Genomic DNA, 18,825 nt, shown 5'->3' on the forward strand with positions numbered 1-18,825 from the left:
CAGTAAACAAAAAGGGTAATAAATGTAGTTAGTGTACTGCTTGTTGATGTTATGCATTACATTAGTACTGATGTGTTTGCACTGTGTTCAAATGGCAGCAGTTAGACATGGCTATAAAGGAGACAAGATGTACCTTCAAAGATATTCTTCTCTTTTCTTTTTTGCCAACCATAAATTACCTTGTGAAAAGTAACAATTTTATCAGCCATTTCCATATCATTCCATTTCCCTCTTTATCTTGTTCAATCCATAAGCTGTATGTTTTATTTAAAGCAATCACTTCACATGCAGTAGCCAAGAAATTACTGCGTAAGGCCATTCAGATTTGATAAACAAGAGCAGATGTCTTTTTCACTCTCGAAAGGTAATATTGCTCAGCGCTTCCAAAATTTACCTAATGTACAAAACCCTAGATTAATAGACAAAGAGTAACAACACACTATTTTAAGGAAACAAAACTCAGGGAGGGATTCTGTCTCTTTTTTTGTTAAAAACCAAGTACTGAATTTAATTGTTTAGTAAAGCAAGCATCACACAATGCTTCAAAATTTTAAAATTCAGGGATAAAAGTTTACATCCAAAAAGATGAATGGAAAATTGTGCTTTCAGACAGTAAAGTTATTTATCATACAGGGATTACCAATTCATCTCACCATTGGATTCTGGGCAAATTTGTATATGTACCATATATATATGTGCAGTTCATATCCAGGTCCTGCAAAAATCTAAAACTATGTGCTTCACTTCATGTAGCAAAGGCACCTGTGTTATTCTCCCTTTTGGACAAAAGGTGATTTTATGATCCAGGTTTCCTGATGAAGACTACATTTATTTCTGAATATCTCACTCCCATCTCTACATTGAGTGGTGACGTGAGCCACAAGAGAAGGCAGCGTTGTATTCCTGCTTACGCTGGAAGAAGTTGCTCTGCAGGCCATTTGAAGCTTCTGACTTGTCACAAGGGAAACCGGGCAGAATTGTGAAGCAGAGGGACAGTAACAAAGGCTATTCTGGTGTGAGGAAAAATTGGAGTCAGTTCAGCTCCACAAGCAGATGTTGCTACTGGATTGACATGTGGAGCCTGCTCCTGCCGGGGACAAGTAAAGTTTACCACTGGGACAGACGCAGACCTCGTAGATAGTCTGTCGAGGAGCTGAAGAGCTAGGTGAGGAAGATGAAAAGGAACCCATGGGTAGATTTCCCAGTCGGATTGTATCTGCATTTAAAAATATCTACGGGGAGAAGAAAGGAACAAGATAATTTAGTGTCTTTCTGGATCTCAATAAAATTTAAAAAATGTATTCTGATGCATAACCACATAATAACCATTTGACCTTATGAAGAGCTAAGATTTTTTTCTGGTTCTCCTGTGATGTGCTGTTGAATACACAGAATATGCAAATACCTCTTAATATCTCTCTCAAGATGATCATTTAGCCATTTGTAGGAATCATACAATAACATTGCTATAATGTTTCCTGACCAGGTTGAATTCTCTCATGTATCTTTTATAATAAAAAATAACTCATTCCATGAAGAAGCATCTCCCAACCTTGAACAACTGATACTTTAATAAGTGTGAAGTGGCTTTAAAGGGCATTCTACAGCATGTTTCTTTACGTGGTAAAATGTATTGTTGAAATGTGCCAAATTAAATAAGCTTAACAATAGTTACATGCAGAGAATAATATAATAAAGGTATATGTTCACATACACAGGATAGGATAAATCACTTATTAGGCATGATATATGGGTAAGGCTTTAGGTTAAAGTCTTATTTAGAGGGGCATTAAATCATTCCTGTTTGATTTTTTAATATTACAGGTGAGTTAAAAGACTTTAAAAAATGTACTTTCACCCATTAGAAATATTTTGAAGTTGCCCAGCCTGGAAAAGTTAATGTGATCACACATTTATCTGACCACATTGCTATAATTTTTATAAAGAACTTCCCCCACTTGCCAAATTGCTCAGGATGCTGATTAGGTACCACCACTATAACAAACATCGTCAATGGAGATGAATAAAATAGTGGTAAGTTATAAGGAAAAATGCCTCTGAACAAAAGAGGTTTTCATGGTTTTGTGTTTTTTTTAATTAAAGAGAGATGACTGAGGGAGATATTTTCAGTAATCAAGTTCCATGCAGATGGTCAACCACAGCCGAAGCAAAATTGACCACTGCCTTAAATGCAGCATTGAAAACTAAAAAGTCTGACAGCATTTCCAGTGCCAATGTAAGCCCCAAAGAGAGCAATATATGACGTCTATAAGGAGTGGAAGTTCTGAAACACCATATAAATTACTGAAAGTCAACATTTTCACTTTAACATCAATCTACAACATTATAGGTAAAAATTAGGGCTGCATGAAGCTTCGGTAGCCGATTCGATTACGAGGAGATTCAACCCAATTTGGGGGCCGAATCTTCAAATCTGAATAGAATTGGGAGACTCATTAAAGGTCTGAACTGAATCAAAAGCCTCCAAATCAATTCGGAGAGATTTGGAAATTCAGAAGGCTTGCAGCAAACAGAAAAGAAGAAGAGAGAGGGGGATGGGGTGATCATCTATATATGGAAAAGGCTCCGGGGGCTGGTAGGGGGGAAGACTGCCCTGATATTGACATCTATAGCTGGCCATTCTATCCAGCCTGCGGGCTCCTAAAAATGTTAGAAAATTAATATTTATCTGTTCTTGGTTCCTATAAAAAATGACAGGAACCAAGGGCAGTAAGATCCAGGAGAAGCCCAGCAAGCTCCCACAACAGCAGGGCCCATCCGGCCCTGCCCCCTCAGCTGGAAGCCCCAGCCGGGGCTTCTGGCCTGGTACCACATGGCTGACTTGGCACTGGAACCTCAGGTAAGGGGGAAGTGGGTGTGAAGGGCAAGTGAGGACACTGGGAAGGGAAGGAGCCTGGGGAAAAGTGCCCCAGGGAAAAGCTGAGCGTGGGGGGGCGGGGAGCTAGGGGCCGCTTTTCCCACCCTGTGTTTAGCTTTTCCCCAGGCTCCTTCCCTGATCCTTCCTGGCACATAGGAAGGTGGCTCCTTCCCTACCCTGTGCCTGGTGCTCCCTGCTGCAGCCACTTGCAACCCATGTGGGGCTGTCTGGAGCAGGCACAAGCAGCCCCATGTGGGCTGCGAGTGGCTGCAGCACAGGGCATCAGGCAGGAGGTGGGTGAAGGGCCACTTCCCCCCCACACCGCACTCAGCACCAGCTCGTAACCTGGCTCCACTGCCAGCCTGGGCCCCATGCCAGCTCCAGGCTTGCTTATCAGGGCTGCGCTGCGGCAGCAGCTGTGGCCCCCTTGCTTGCCATGCCTGGCAGTGTTTGCCACTGCTGCCTGTGTGAGAGCTCTGGGTGAACAGCAGCAGCTGCTGCTGCTGTGCACAGCTCCAACGGGTGAGCTCAGAGCTGGCACAGATCCCAGGCTGGCACAGTGGGGCCAGGTTACAAGCTGGTGCTGAGTGCAGGGAAAAGTGGCCTCTCACTCACCCCATGGCTGTTGCCCCGCATTGTAGCCACTTTCAGCCTGTGTGGGGCTGCCTGTGTCTGCTCCAGACAGCCCTGCGTGGGCTGCGAGCACTTGCAACAGGGAGTGCCAGCCACGGGGTGGGCAAGGGGCTACTTTTCCCCATGCTCAGCACCAGCTTCTTCCCTGCCAGTGAGCAGGGGGTCAGGGCTGTGGAATGCCCCCAGCCTGTACTGAAGGGCTGGGGGGCACTGGGAGTGAACAGGTGCAGGAGACAACAGGAGCACAGGATGCGCACTGGTGTTCCAGGGCCAGTGCCAGTGGAACCCAGAGCAGGGTGGCAGTAGCATGGGGTCCCAGCCAGCAGGGGCTCTATGGAGCTGAGCCAGCTCTCCTCTCTCCCTGCTGGTGCAGCCTAGCTCAGCTCCACAGACCCCTGCCAGCCTGTGCCCTGCTTTGGGCCCCACCAGTGCTGGCCCTGGGACCTTGGTTCCAAGACACTGGGACATTGATCCCAAGATGGTGACCAGGGGGTGGGGCACCTGTCAAGGGGTGGGGCTACTCATACAGCCCTCAACAGCCTGCCAAAACTAGGTAAGCGATCCTCTGCCCAAAATAATTGCCTGCCCCTGTAATAGATGTATGAGAAGGTTGCTACAATAAAATGTTTGAGTGATCCTTTCTGCTTCATGATTAAAAGGAAGATGGACATCAAAGGACTCACTAGTCAGTCTAGACAATGGGTAGGTAAGGCATAATGTGAAGTGTTTGACGTTTCTGAAATACTGATAACTCAATGGGGTAGAGGGAAGTATAGTTTCGATGGTCTCAAACTCATGAAAAGGGAAACCAATATTTTTAGAAGGGAAGCTAGTTCAGACTAGTAAAGAGGTATGTAATAACAAAATGCAAATATAGAAAAGAAATCAGAATACTTATTTAAAACAAAACTAAGATGTTGAGAAACAGAATAATCAAGATATAATAGGAGGTGGAGAGAAGTATTTCATGAATTGCATCAAAGTTGGTAACAATTAATGAACAATTAATGAACATAAGAACTAAAATTTCTGATATCTGAGAATAATTTGACCTATCTGTTATTATTTATACCTGTTGGGGAGCATAATTTGAATGTTCAAGTCAATATTTATTGCCCATGTGAAAAGGGTCATGTGGGGATGGGGAAAAGGTCAAAACTGGCAGTACCTGTTCCCCTTTCAAAGTCAATGTAGAAATACATTGATTTAAGCATGTTCATGGATGAGCATTCAAAGATGTAAACCTTAAAATAAGGTACTAAGTGTCTGCTAAAGACTACCAAACTACACCAGAGAAAAGAATGGTGTTTTTTTAAAGCAAAGGCTAGGGAAAAAACAATGTTTTGGCATGACAATTAAATCTAAATGAATTATTCCAAAGATCTCATGCAGGCACAATTCTCAGAATTTATAGTTTTATCAGTGATGTTTTCCTAATTTAAAACACATTGCATCCAACACGGGGAGAATTCTATATTTCTGACTGAAAAAGGAAAAAGAATCACAGAACTAAAAACTAGAAGTTACTGAAAGTGGGAGTAATCATGTGTTAGCCATTAACAGAATACAACCTAATCCAACAATAAATATTTTAGGTCCTTCAGAAGGCCAATTTTATAAAAAAAGGAAATAATTCTGATCCATATTGGATGGAAGAAATAATTTAGGATAGTTTGAATTCTGATTGGGAACTGCTTAGATGCCAGAAAACTATAACTGAGAAAGAATGTTACACTTGCAAAAAAAATTATCTCTGCAGAAAGCAACATATAAAACAGCTATAATAAGTGTAAGAACAAGAAAGAAAAATGTAATAAAATAACTAATGGGAGTAGGGGAGTTAATAGTACTGAATATAAAATAAAAGTTAGAAACTTCAGAACGTAGGAAGCAAAAGTACATAAGTTACTATCAATGCCCAGTACTGTCGAGGGACCAGCAGGAAGAATATTTTAAGGGGCCTACTACCCATTCAGGTAAAGGTGTGATTGGATCTAATGCATGATCCACACCATCATAACTCCTGCCATGTCACACAGGCATGGCAGGAGGCATTACTGTAGGATCAAATAATAGATCAAATCGCACCTTATTGCTGGTGGAAAAGCAGGTACCCATGGGTGGGAGTCCCCTTTGTTGAGAGGGCTCCCAGCTGTGGGGACCTTAAGCCATTGCCAAGAAACCCCACAACTGACAGGGATATTGTCCCCGGCTCTGCCTCACATGCAGCCAGGACTGAGAGTCTTGCAACTGACATGGCTCCCAGCCCCGACTGAACTTCACATGCAGTCCCTCAACTGATGAGGATCCTGTTCCTAGCTGTGTCTCCTGAGAGCCCTGGGTCCTCTCAGTCTTGGCTGCACATGAGGTGTATTTGGGGCTAGGAGCCCCAACAATTGCTGGGCTCTCGTTCCCAGCTACATGTGAAGGACAGTTGGGACTAGGAGGCCTGTTAGTTGCAGGTCTCTTGGTCCTGGCTGTGCATGAGGTGCCATCAGAACAAAGAGCCCTATGTGGGCTGAGGGTTTCAACCACTCCCAAGCTTGGGGAATGACTGCAGCTGTGATCACCAGGGCTCAGGGGTTTCATGCTGAGCAAGGCACATTCCTGTGGCTGGGAGCCTCATCAGCTGAAGAACTAGCCACATGAGTGATCCTGCTACACATGCAAATTAAAGATGGACAGCAATCAGCTATAAATAAGGACCTATTGAATTAATGGAGGTAGTGGGGTGCATGGCAGCTCCTCTAATCTTGCATGTTAGCTGCTGATTAGTGGAGGACCCCACTGTTCCCCCCTGATCAGGAGGAAAGCTAAAACCATGATTTTAAACACGGCACCATTTTTGATAGTCAGCAGCAAACAGCAGAGCTGTCCAGGACCCCTCAGTCAAACAATAGCAGGAGGCAAAAACTGTGCCATATTTAAAACTGCAATTTTCACTTTCCCGCTGATCAGGAGTGAGCCACAAGCAGCACCCCACCACCAAGTGGGGGGAGGAGGGTGCGGGGGAACCTGCAAGATTTCAGGAGCCATAGTATATCCCACTTCCATGATGAATTCTGTACGTCCCTAGCTATAAAATTAATAAACATTTTTTTATGACTAACTTTATACTTGGTGGGAACTTTTTATTGTATGATACCTATTTGCATGTGTAGGTGGTCTTAAGGTAATTGGGCAATTAACCAGTTTATTGAGCAATACAGGAAACCCTCGCTATTTGCGGGTTCAGCATTCATGGTTTCAAATATTCACAAATGCTAAACCCACATTTTAAATACATGTTATGCACTTACAGGAGCTCCTTGGGAGCTCTGTGCTTGCTGCCACCAGGCTCCTACCACCGCCGCTGGGCTCCCACTGTGTGCTCCCATCATCACCACTGGAGCTGTGCCCTGCCCCCCAGCCATCAGGGGCATTTCAGTGCCTTATTCATGGATTTTGCCATTTGCAGGGGATATAAGAACGTATCCCTTGTGAATGGCAAGGGTTGTCTGTACCTGTAACATGTAGAGGGGGCATAACATATAATGAATAAAATGAATTCTAACAACGTTTTTGGTGATGGCAGAACTGTTAAGATTAATAAAGAAAATGGAAAACATTTGACAGTGTTGGTTATAGCAGTGTTGGTCTAAGGACATAGACAGACAAGGTTCTTTGGGTAAACATGATTCCTTTTATTAGACCAACTAAATAGTTGGGAAAATTGTTCTTTACATTCTTTCAGGCAACCTTTTCAGGCATAGGGAGAGTCTGTTGGGGTTTGTATGCTCTCCTGGGTGGAAAAGAAGCTTAAGCCAGTATGCAAAATTCAGGTCTGTGCAAATGCAAATGTATTTTAGGGAAGATCAGAGGGAATGGGTGTTAATGGAAGTTATTGAGACAGGTACGTTGGGGAGTGGGGGAAGGGGAGAACGTTGACCTGGTGATAGAATGTAGTTGCTAAAATGGAGAGGGGTTACTTGGGGTTATCAGATGTCAGGCAGGTTATAATATGACATAAATCAAATGTCTGTTTTCCATTCTAACTGTAATTTGGAAGCATGTTCAGTAGCACCTACTAATTTTGGACATTTTTATTCATTTCTAGATAACTTGCACATAAAAACTTTAAAAAAGCTGGCTCTGGAGATCTTTGGATTATTCATGTAGGCTTTTCAGTAAATGGTGGAAACTCTAAAGGAAAAAGTTAATCGTGTTCTGTTCTATAAAAAGGGTCAACACAGGTTGTTATCTATTCCATACTAGAGGATTTTTCAAATCTAGAAGATAAAGCAACAGCAAAATCTAAATTAAGACTAAAAATAAATCACAATTTTAAGAATGAAAGTAATTTATTGCTGGAACAAATTACCAATGATGGTAACAGACTCACTATTACTGGATATTCTATAATTTAAGTTAGGGTTTTTTTCTAAAATATGTATTCTACTTTAAATGAGAATTAATTCAGGTAATTTTGAGGGGCTGTGTTATGCAGGAGATCAAAGTAGATTATCATATTACCCCCTTTTGTCTGATAAAACACTAATCTATAAATCTCTATAAAGGTTTTTCTTTTTTTCTTTTGCATTAGCATAGTTATACTTATGCGATGTAGATGTGCTGTAAAACAGGGACTTCAGTGGAATTACTCTGGTGTAAATCAGGTGAACCTGGCAGAATTATTTTACTAATTAAATTAGCAGGATTTGTTAAACCTAGCTGCTCATTAATTTCCATCTGAGATTTGTTTCACGCTGTGCTGTCAACAAAACTGGATTTTGTTTTTGCTACAGCTGAAGGAGAAGCAACCTTGTTTTCTTCTGCTGGTAAACTGCTTTGAGGCATGGATTTGTCCATGCAACATGAAAATCAGGCAAATGGAGTGGTAACAGAAGGAAATGAAATAGTGAATTATTATTTGAAAAGACAGCTCTGTGATGTAATGATCTTTATAAGTAACAACTCAAAGTAAATTGAACCCTTTGGCAAAAAAAATTCAAACTTCAATGATAACTGATGAAGAGCTTTCTCCAGCTATATGAAATGCTTAAAAAACCTAGAGCTACAAGCAGGGAAGTACATATGATAATGTTGGAGTATCATCACAACTCAACAGATTTGGGTTAAAAGATTATGACATTCTCTGATTTTTTTTCATGTTCTGTAGTAATATTGTGACAATCCCTTCTTGCATTAGCACCAGATTATTTTCCATTCAAAAATTCTATACCACAGTAAGCTTTTTGATATAACAGTTCAGAAGCCATATGTCAGTCAGAACCAGGCAGGGAATGGCATGTATAGAAGAAAACATAATTTTTACTACAGAAACGTATGATATATTTGACTAGAATTAACGAAAAATTATTTAAAAAAAAACTACATTAAATTTAAAATCTACCACCCCCAAAAAAACAAAGTTCCAAAATTATTTTGAATTAGCCATTATTATTGCCCTTTAAGCAAAAATCCTATTAACTTCAATATTTAGAACTTTCCTTCAGTAAGGATTCAAATAGCATGTATCATATAAGATCTAAGATCTTCACACATACACACATGCACACAGCCTCTTTTACACTGTGTTTTATTATCCTGGAGCAGTAATTGTGTAAGAAAACGGCCCCTTTCAAGACACACTCTGAAAGTGCTTACATTTGGGGATAGGTAGGGAGGTAATATTCTAGAGGCAGAACTGAGGTGGATACTTGGGAGCAGAGTGCTTGGCAGGGTCTGCAGCCCAAAAGTGCTGCAATGAATTCTGTGAAGCATGATGGCCCAAGATCAGGAGAATGTAAGGAAGTTTAAATCTATCATCACAGCTCAGGCGCTACTCATGGCCTTTTGTACTTATGAACAAAGAGCTTTATCTAGCATGAGTGACTGCTCTTTACTAGGGGTGTCTGAAGTGGGCCGTATTCAATTCAGATTCGGCCTGAATCAGAGGCAGTGATTTGATTTGAATCACTATCCCAATTTGATTCTGCCAAATCTGAATCTGAAGATTCGATGCTGATTCATAAGTGACTCTGAGCTAGGGCATAAACTTCTCTCTGTGTGGACATTGTCCTCTTCTCTTTCTGGTACACCTCCGAACACCTTATTGGTGCTTAATACGTAGATAGATACCTAATGCAACTTAAGAACAGGGGTTCTACACATGAAGAACTTGTGAAACTGGGCCCTACATTTTGCTTCATTACAAATTAAATTTTGGAAGGAAAAGTTTTAGTGTAGACAGTAATTTGATTCGGATCACCATCCCTGATTTGATTTGGCTGAATCCGAATCTGAAAGTTTGATGCTGATTCAGAGAATCAGCAATTTGGACATAGACACAGTTTTAAAGGTTTTTTCTACATACCTTGAGGTAGCAGGTGTGGCTCATGATTGCTGCAATACTGGGGCGCATGGAGCATCCCACAGGAGTGTGGGGGGGGGCCCTCCACATGCTCAGCAGTGAACCTGGAAGTGGACCAGAAGTACTTCCAGTCTACTTCCGGGTCTGCCAGGGGACACACTGGGGGGCCCCCCTGCTCCTTCCCTGCTTGGCGATCAGCCACAGGAGGACTCCAGGTGCCCCACCCCCAGACCCAGGAGGCACCAGTCACTGAGCCGGGCAAGGTTGGGGAGCTCCCTAGTGTGCTCCCTGGTGGACCTAGAAGTGGATTGCAAGTGCCTCTGGGTTTTCCACCGAGTGCATTGGGGAGCCCCCAGTACTTCTGTGGGATGCTTCACACTCATGAGCCCCTGCTACCTAGAGGTATGTAGAAAAAACATTTAAAACGGTCTCTATGTCTGAATCTCCAAATCTTTCCGAATTGATTTGGAGGGTTCTGATTTGATTCAGAAAGATTAAAGGATCCTCTGATTCAATTCGGATTCAGAGATTTGGCCACTGAAGCGTGCCAAATCTCCGCCGAATCAAATCAGGGACTGAAGCTTCGCACAGCCTTACTAGACAGTAAATGGTGCTAAAAGGGAGAGGCTTGGCTACACGGAAATGTTTTGTTTGAAAGTGAATACCACAAGAATCAGAATTAGATTTGGTTTCATAAGAACTTGGTCCAGATAGACATCCTCCTCCTTCAAAGACAAATCTTTCATCAAAATCACTTAAATCATATTATCAGTATTTGAAGTGACATCACCAAATAATCCTTTAACCATCTGATCATTTTAGGCTGAATGATATTTTTGTATGCATTTGTAGGCTTAGCAAAAAATGGTAACTTCAGGAAGAAAATACCATGATGTGACTATCTTTGATCTTTTCTACTGTCTTTATATGTAGAAGAAGAAATAGTCAATTAGCAGCCATGGGCTTGTATTTTTCAGTAATGGAACGTTTCTTCTTATATGAACTGACTGAATCTGTTAATGTCCAGAGCTTCTAATTCTATTTTTTGTGTAAATGATGCTACTTTAAGCCATTGGCTATGGTTTATTTATAGAATAATTCATAGCTCACAATTAAATGCCAAGCTGTAACTGAATCAAAGGATTCTCCTGATCTCTTGAATCACAAGGGTGTAGCTCAAGTGCTTCATAAAGAGCAGCAGAACCTGAAAGTAAATTATAGCCTCCAGTACTCAATCTGGGATCATTCTTTATAATTTATAACTCAAATAAAAAGATTATTGTGATACTGAAGTAAATAAAAAGAAAAAAGTATTGAATAGGAGAAACCAGAACGCTTCCGAAAGTTTTCAGTTTATGACATGAATGACTACAGATCATATTATATAAGAGAAATAGGACTGGGGGAAAGGGATTTGGTAAACTTATTTAAGGTCTTCAAAAATAATATCTTAAGGTTATTGCTAAATAAAAGGGGAGCATATCTTTCATAATTTAATCTAAGTAAATCCAAAATGTTTTTAGATATTGTTATAATTGGTTGATTTCAAGACTATAAAAAAATTGCTAGCGTATGAAGGAGATAATTGTGCCTCAGAAAAAAAGTAGAAATTCATTAAATGTATCTTGTCTGAATTTGTAGAATAAGTAAAAATCTCCATATGTTATAAAGTACAATTTGGTTGGCTGATATATGAACTACACAAAAATAAAGTGTAGTATACTTTTCTAGTACAAAACTTTTAATCTTAAAATAGTGCATTAATGCATATATGAAAGTGATCAAGGGATTTGTTTATGATAGAAAGCAAGAGTTGCTTTTAGGCCTCTGATCTAATTTGAAAAAAATGTTCTATTAAGAAAATAAAAATAAAAACTCTTTCAAAGTGGAGTTCTCATAAGCTAGGAAAGAAAAAGCTGTAAACTATTCAGTATGGCTACATTTTAATTATTATATACTTGATGTAATGCTTGTCATATATTATTCCTGTCCATACCTGCTTTATCTTTTTATTCTACAATTTAGCACTCACAAATGGTGCTGGTTTATTTTGTCCTGAACATCAAAGCCCCCTGTGTATCCACAAAGAACTTAAAACATGGGCAACAACTACCAAACCTTTCCAAACTTATCCAACCAGTGTGCATCAAGCTCTGTTGTAAGAAGACCACCTTTAGGGGCAAGAAAGCAGTTTAGCCCAAACTGAATGACAGGTTGGTTACTACCTGTTGATACTGCCAAAAACCACACTAGTTAGTGTCAGTTATGCATGATTGGTTTGTTTTTTTTAAAGGGAAATGTGCCCTTTTAGAAGAAACATTAAATCTATCATCAAATCTTTACTCACAGGGCACATTACATGAGAAGCTATGTTGCTGTAGCGATAACCTATGGCAATGTAGCCCATCGCTGTGGCGACATAGTGTAAGCGGGCACTAACTGTGATGTTGTTGCTACTGTGCAGTAGGGTCAGAAACGCCCCAGGTGCCATTGAGATTGTGCAGTACCAGCAGTTTTACTGAACATAAAACTTCACAGTAATGCTGGAATTAAGGAATTTACAACAAACATTTTGCTTTATTAAATATCTCCTAGCAGATAAAAAATGGAGGTGGAGAGTTACAATAAGATTTCATGACAACTATTACTGAATCAGCATGGAACCAACCATCTGGGAAATCCCAGATGGGTTTACAGTTTTAATTTCTGGAAAATATAATGGCAGTTTAGGAATTTAACAAGTATTCATATACAATATTTTGCCAAACCTACCTGTCAGCTTGTGTTGATATTATTAAATGTCTTCAACAGATACTTGTACTATGAGTAAAATATTTGTGATAATGGCACTTCCTTTTTTATCTGAATGGTTTTGAAAATCCTACTAGAATATCATGACATCCAGAGGCAGTGTTTTGGCAAATTAAATGTTTAAACTTAAGTGAATGAGGAACTTGGATAAAGAATCTAATCAATTTAACTTTCTTTGGATAGTCAGCAAAGTTAAATTGATTCAATATAATCAATTTAACTTATTCGATAATGATAATCAAAGTATCTGTTATCCTAAGTAATGCAATTACAGAGTATTAGATTTCTTTCTTTCTCAAGCTTCACCAAAACGTTATTCAAAATTTATGATTTATTGGTTGGTTTGTCATATTATGTGGGTCTGCAAAATCCTAACTGTGAAGGGCATAGTCAGTCCCTACCCTGCCAATTAACTGACTCATTTTTAGGGATCTGGTGAAGGACTTGAGTAACCTGCAGCATTTCATTCCATACAATATGTACAATTTTGAGTGCAAACACTTAATGGGTTTTCTTAGTATATTTGTTCCTGAAAGTAATGGTGTGAATAAAACGTAATACTTCAACTTTTTTTTTAGAAATCAAATAATGATGAAAGCGTATGGCTTAAGTAAATTCATTTCTATTTTGTGTAATCATAGAATATTACCTGTGGTTTTTATGTGGCCCTGCATGTAGTACTTCTTACACAGCACGCTTTCATTTTTCACATGCATTTGGCTGGACAGAGCTGCAGAGCATTTAATTCTGCACAAAACTTACCTCCCCTTCTGTGGACTGCAAGTGCAGTTCTTTCCTGCAGGTGGCCTTTAAGTCTCCTGCAGCAGCACTAACTTGTACTCCCCTGGGAGCTTCCATTATTAAAGATCTAGTTGGAGATTCAAGTCTGAAAAACAAAAATATCCATTAAATAGGAACCCCTTGCCAAACCCCCCCAGACCCCAAATAAACATCAAGCCACATTGTACTCAACTACTTGTCCCTGGCATCTCCCCTCCTAAATCCAGATAAAGAACACTAATTAATGAACATCTATTGTCAAGACAAATGAGAAGTGAATTGTTCCAGAAACTGGTCATCTGGTCTCCTTTATGACTCTAAATCAAGAAAACACTTATGCATGTTCTTGATTTCTTAAGACAGTGCTTATACAAATGCTCAACGTAGTGTAAAGAAATGTACCTAATGTTACAAGCTATTTGGCACACTTCTGTTTTCTACTCTAACCACATGCTGATGAGCAGGGTTTACTCTATGCATCCAGCGGAGGATGTTCTTTCAAACAAACTTTAAGTTAAAAGATTTCCTTTGAGGGTTTTCACAATTTAAGTTCATTGGGACATCTTCTTCCTTCACAGAATAGCTGCACAGGATACTGGAAGGGTGCAGGTAGAGGGAGAGGGCAGGTGTTGTATGCATGAGAGAGAAAGAATTAGGACCCTCTGCCTGTCTGCATTTTCCACTTTCTGCATTCTATTCACTTTCCTCTGCTAACTGCCCATTTCCTTTTTAACCCCATTACAATGGTCACATTCTTTATTTCTTTTCTCAATGCAATTACCCACATTGATTTTATTTATTCTTATCATCTAGTTTTGTCTTCTCTATCTTACAATTTCCTTATATCCATCAAGATTCTGGATCCATCATAATAAATAGTGGTGTTCCTCATACTGTACCACTGTGCTTTGTTGAAAGTTAAAGTTCCAGCAAGAGACTATAGGAGGTAGTGCTGAATAAGTAAAGATAACCTACAGCGCTGTCCCATTGCTAAGTGACCAGGGGCTGTACACCCCATAGGCTGCATCAGCAGAGACCACACACCATGTGAGCAGCCGCTTACTGTACCCCCCACACAGGACTTCCCCTATTGCACCATGCACCAAGGCATGGGTACCTTGTCCTCAGTCCTTAGCTGCCCTGGCCACAGATTTTCCTTCAGCACCATGCTGTTCTGAGCCATGTGCTCTGGGTCACGAATTTACTTAGTACAGTATGCCATGCTGACCCACAGTGCTGGGATGAGAGCAGAAAGTGGAAGTCAGAGGAAGGTAGAGGATCTGGGTCACTCAAGTGGCTGCTGCAGTCACAGCAATGTGCGAAACAACAGCTGAGTGAACCCGGGGGTGCAAATTAACCCCTTGAAGGCTGCATACCCCCTCATCTAGCAGAGATAGCACTTTACTGAAACTCAGGACACCTGGATTAAATTCCTGGATCAGCCAGGAATTTACTTTGTGACCTTGTTAACACCTTGGACAAGCCACTTATCCTAAGCTATACCTCAATTCCTCATCTGTAAGATAAGGAACATACTACTCATGTACCCAACTACATGTGCCTAGGGAAGATGAAACTGATTAATAATGGTGATGTATTTGCTACAACAGTCAGGGCCATCAGTACTTAGAATGATGTAAACTATAGACATATATAATTATTTGACTAGAAGTATTGTCAAATAAAAATTAACTTAAATATCTATTAAGTAGTCATAGGAAACTGGAATTTGATTTTTTTTAGCACTCATGCACAGACAAGAAAGATCAGCAATGGATTAACTTCTTGAAGCTACATTCTTTATGTGAGCAATAGCAAAGATTGGATTTAAGCTTCTAATCACTGAGGTAGCATCTATGCAATATTTCTGACTGCTGAATATCACTGACACTAAATGAGAATTTATCTGAAAGCCTTTATTTGGCTGCACAAAATGAATCTCTTTGTAGGGACATCCAGATATGAAATCATCAGGTACTTGGGGTTATTTTTGTATGTGCCTAGGTAAGAAGGCAGATACACATCTGTTATTAAAGAAAAGGAGAGAGAAAACTTTTGAAGGCACACTTCTTGTGATTTGATTTATTAAAAAATGAAACACCAGCCAAACCTGATTATTAATTATGATTATCACTCATGTAAAGCCAATAATGGGACAAGGAAGAGCAGGTGGAGGTAAAGGGTAAGAAATATTTTAAAGAAAGAAAAAAGTTTAAAGGATCGTTTTTTTAAAAAGCAAGATTAAAAGGAATCACTACTCTAATCACTACATTGTATTTCAAAAACCAATCTATTTGGCTTGAAAACATCCCTTATCTTTTCATTCAGGTATTATAAAGGTAAGTGAAAAAATGTACTTAGCAGGCTACTTTCTTTCCTTTTGGCATGTGCCATTCCCATTTCAGATAGACAGTCTCTCTGATATCTAAACGGATCATAGAGTCACAGGAAAGTTAGGAAAGTAGGGATGGAAGGGACCATACAAGGTTATCTAGCCTAGCCATCCAATCAAGGAAGGGTCATCCCTGACTAAAACATCCCAGCCGAGTGTCCATCTAACATCCTCTTGGAAATTTCCTGGAAAGAAGATTCCACAGCCTCTCTAGTTTGCATGTTCCAATGGTGTGCCCCTGCAGCTGGGAGACTGCAGAAGCTGTGGTCTCCTAGCCATAGGGGTGTGTGGTGTGCCTCCATGGCAGGGAGCTCTGTCAGCTGAGGGGGCTCCCACCTATGGGAACTTGCTTCTTGCTGGTGCAGGGGGACCTCCATTCCAGAACTGGATGCCCACTGCACCAACAATAGGGCATGAGAGGATCTGCTTTGTGCTCTCACAATTGTGCCTCCTCCCTAGCACGTGTGGCATGACAGGAGGCATAATTATGTGGCTCAAGCTTTAGATCCGATAGAATCTTTACTTGTATATGGTGGGGGGGACAGGGTTAGGGACAGATTCTTTTCCACCTATTAGTTGTGTGCAGTGGGTAGTTAGTGCAAAGCAGTTAAAGGAAAAAGTGAGTGGGTTCTACTTCTTTTCATTGTTTTTTTGTCACTCAGTCTTAAAGGGTAAGTTGACATTTATAATAGTAGATGCATTAATGGATTTTGAGGGACTTGAATGGGGTGGAGTAGATTTGCAGTTCAGCACTTAAATCCATCCAGATGTGTAATAGAATCATAGAAAATTATTGTTGAAAGGGACCTCTGGAGGTCATATAGTCCAACCCACTGCTCAAACCAGGACCACCTCCAACCAAATCATCCCAGCCAAAGCTCTGTCTAGCCAGGCTGTGAAAACCTCCAAGGATGCAGAGTCCACAACTTCTCTGGGTAACCTGTTCCAGTGTTTTAATAGGTAGAATACATTTTGGTTCCCAGTGCTTAGATCACTTATTCAGAAAATGGTAGGTTTGGGTTCTAGGCCCTTCTCAGAGATTGGGATTCAAACTCATCTCCAAGGAAGCTGCCCTATTATCAACAAGGTTGGAATAATGGCAGTGATGGGAAAACAGCCTGTCCTTCCTTTCAGTGTGGGTTAGAAGAAGAGAGGACAAAACAAAATCTTACTTGACAAATATTTTTACTGCTAGGTTATAATGTAAAAGATGGGTGGCAACATTACTTGCCTGCTATCAGAAGAGGGCTTTATATCCTGAGTGAAAGGAGGTACCTAAGCACCAAAGGGAAGTTAGTTCACCTTTGCTCATCTTTTCCAGTTGTTCTATTTTCTAGGTAGCTCTCAGTTTCTGAATTGTCCCTTGTGCCTATCTCTACCTGTTGACTGCACTGGGATCACAGATACTTAACCTTGATAACCTTGGGACCAGAAGAAAAGCCTTACTTGAAAGCACATAACAGACCAATCTGAATTTTTCCCTAGTATGCATCCAAATAGTTTATTAAATGGCATACAGTGGGATTTGCAAAAGCATGCAGAGATTTGGCCTAATCCATTTTATCATTGATTTCAAAGGGAATGGGATTTGGGCTAAGATTGAATGCTTATGATAATACTACTCATTGCATATCTCAATTGGTATAACATCGCTATTTAGAAATGCATTTACCATAATCTCTAAAACTTCCACAACTTTCCTCTGCCATTTCTTAGTTACAAAGATAAAAGTGCCCTCCACGAAATACACTATGCAAAATGAACAGCATTTTCAGTGTCACAGTGTTCCAGGGGCATACCTGTTGTCATGCATATTGACTTGTGCAGGGGATGTTTGTCAGACGCCATTAGTCTTTTCTTTACAATTACTAACAATTATTGGCATGCCACATGCTGCTCATAATTGCCACCCTTATTTTCACCAAAATTATTCATTTTCCACCAAATTAATGAACCAGATACCCGACTGTTAGTTGTGCAAAAGAAGCTGTGCCCATATCAGTTTTCTATGCATATTAGCATTTTCAGAAAAAGAATTAGGAATTTCATAGATTTCATAGACATCAGGGCTGGAAGGGAACTCGGGAGATCATCGAGTCCAGCCCCCTGCCCAAAGGGTCATAGGATCCCAGCAAGATAAGCATCCAATTTACTCTTGAAGGTATTCAGTGTAGGTGCTTGAACCACCTCCGCTGGCAGACTGTTCCAGACCTTGGGGGCTCGGACAGTAAAGAAATTCTTCCTTATGTCCAGCCTGAAACGGTCTTGCAGGAGTTTGTGACCGTTTGACCTCGTCATCCCTTGGGGCGCTCTGGTGAACAAAGGTTCCCCCAGATCCTGGTGGTCACCCCTGATAAACTTATAGGTGGCCATCAGATCACCCCTGAGCCTACGCTTTTCCAAGCTAAAGAGTCCCATGTCTCTCAGCCTATCATCGTAAAATCTGTTTTCCTGACCTCTGATCATGCGCGTGGCTCTCCTCTGGACTCTCTCAAGCATTTATCAGTATCCTAAAATTATTACATTACCCTGATTGAAGTATATATTATTTTTTGGATTATTAAAGGGTAGCTTTTAAAAATTAGCTGTTATGTTAATAAAAATGAATTTTCCTGTCATGTTCCGTTTGCTGGTTCTTTTGTATTACAATTTTCCTTCTTATGATTCTGAAAAGGAGTATTGGAAATACATGACCTGCAACCATCATCTGTAAACATAGAATCCTTTATATAAAAAAAGGTTATTTCTTCAGCAGTGTTGCCACAGGACAAGTCTGAGATAAGTTACTTTTCCAGACTTTCATACAGAATAATGTTTTTGCTTGTTTCATTCCTATTCTCTAAAGGCTTTGATCTTTGCTACAAACTTATTGAAACATTCCATGCTATAATTTTAACATCTTTAAGAAAAGCATGGCAGTGAAGAATGCTTATAAATACTATATCAAGAATCTGCTTTTCTTTCAAATTTGTTTTCTGT

General features: G+C 40.3%; 1 protein-coding gene across 1 annotated transcript in view; it reads right to left on the minus strand.

The window, feature by feature from the left end:
- Positions 1-824: 824 nt before the first annotated feature.
- The window catches only part of SGCZ (sarcoglycan zeta), a 1,118,440-nt gene continuing 1,100,439 nt past the window's right edge, over positions 825-18,825 (minus strand). The window contains exons 7-8 of the mRNA XM_090035994.1: positions 13,437-13,560; positions 825-1,232 (exon numbers count right to left, since the gene is read on the minus strand). Of these exons, the coding sequence (XP_089892120.1) occupies positions 1,038-1,232; positions 13,437-13,560 (319 nt within the window). The 3' untranslated portion in view covers positions 825-1,037. The remainder of the gene's footprint in view (positions 1,233-13,436; positions 13,561-18,825) is intronic.

This window comes from Crocodylus siamensis, chromosome 2 (genome assembly GCF_052110815.1).
Source record: "Crocodylus siamensis isolate JL-2025a chromosome 2, ASM5211081v1, whole genome shotgun sequence".
NCBI lineage: Eukaryota > Metazoa > Chordata > Crocodylia > Crocodylidae > Crocodylus > Crocodylus siamensis.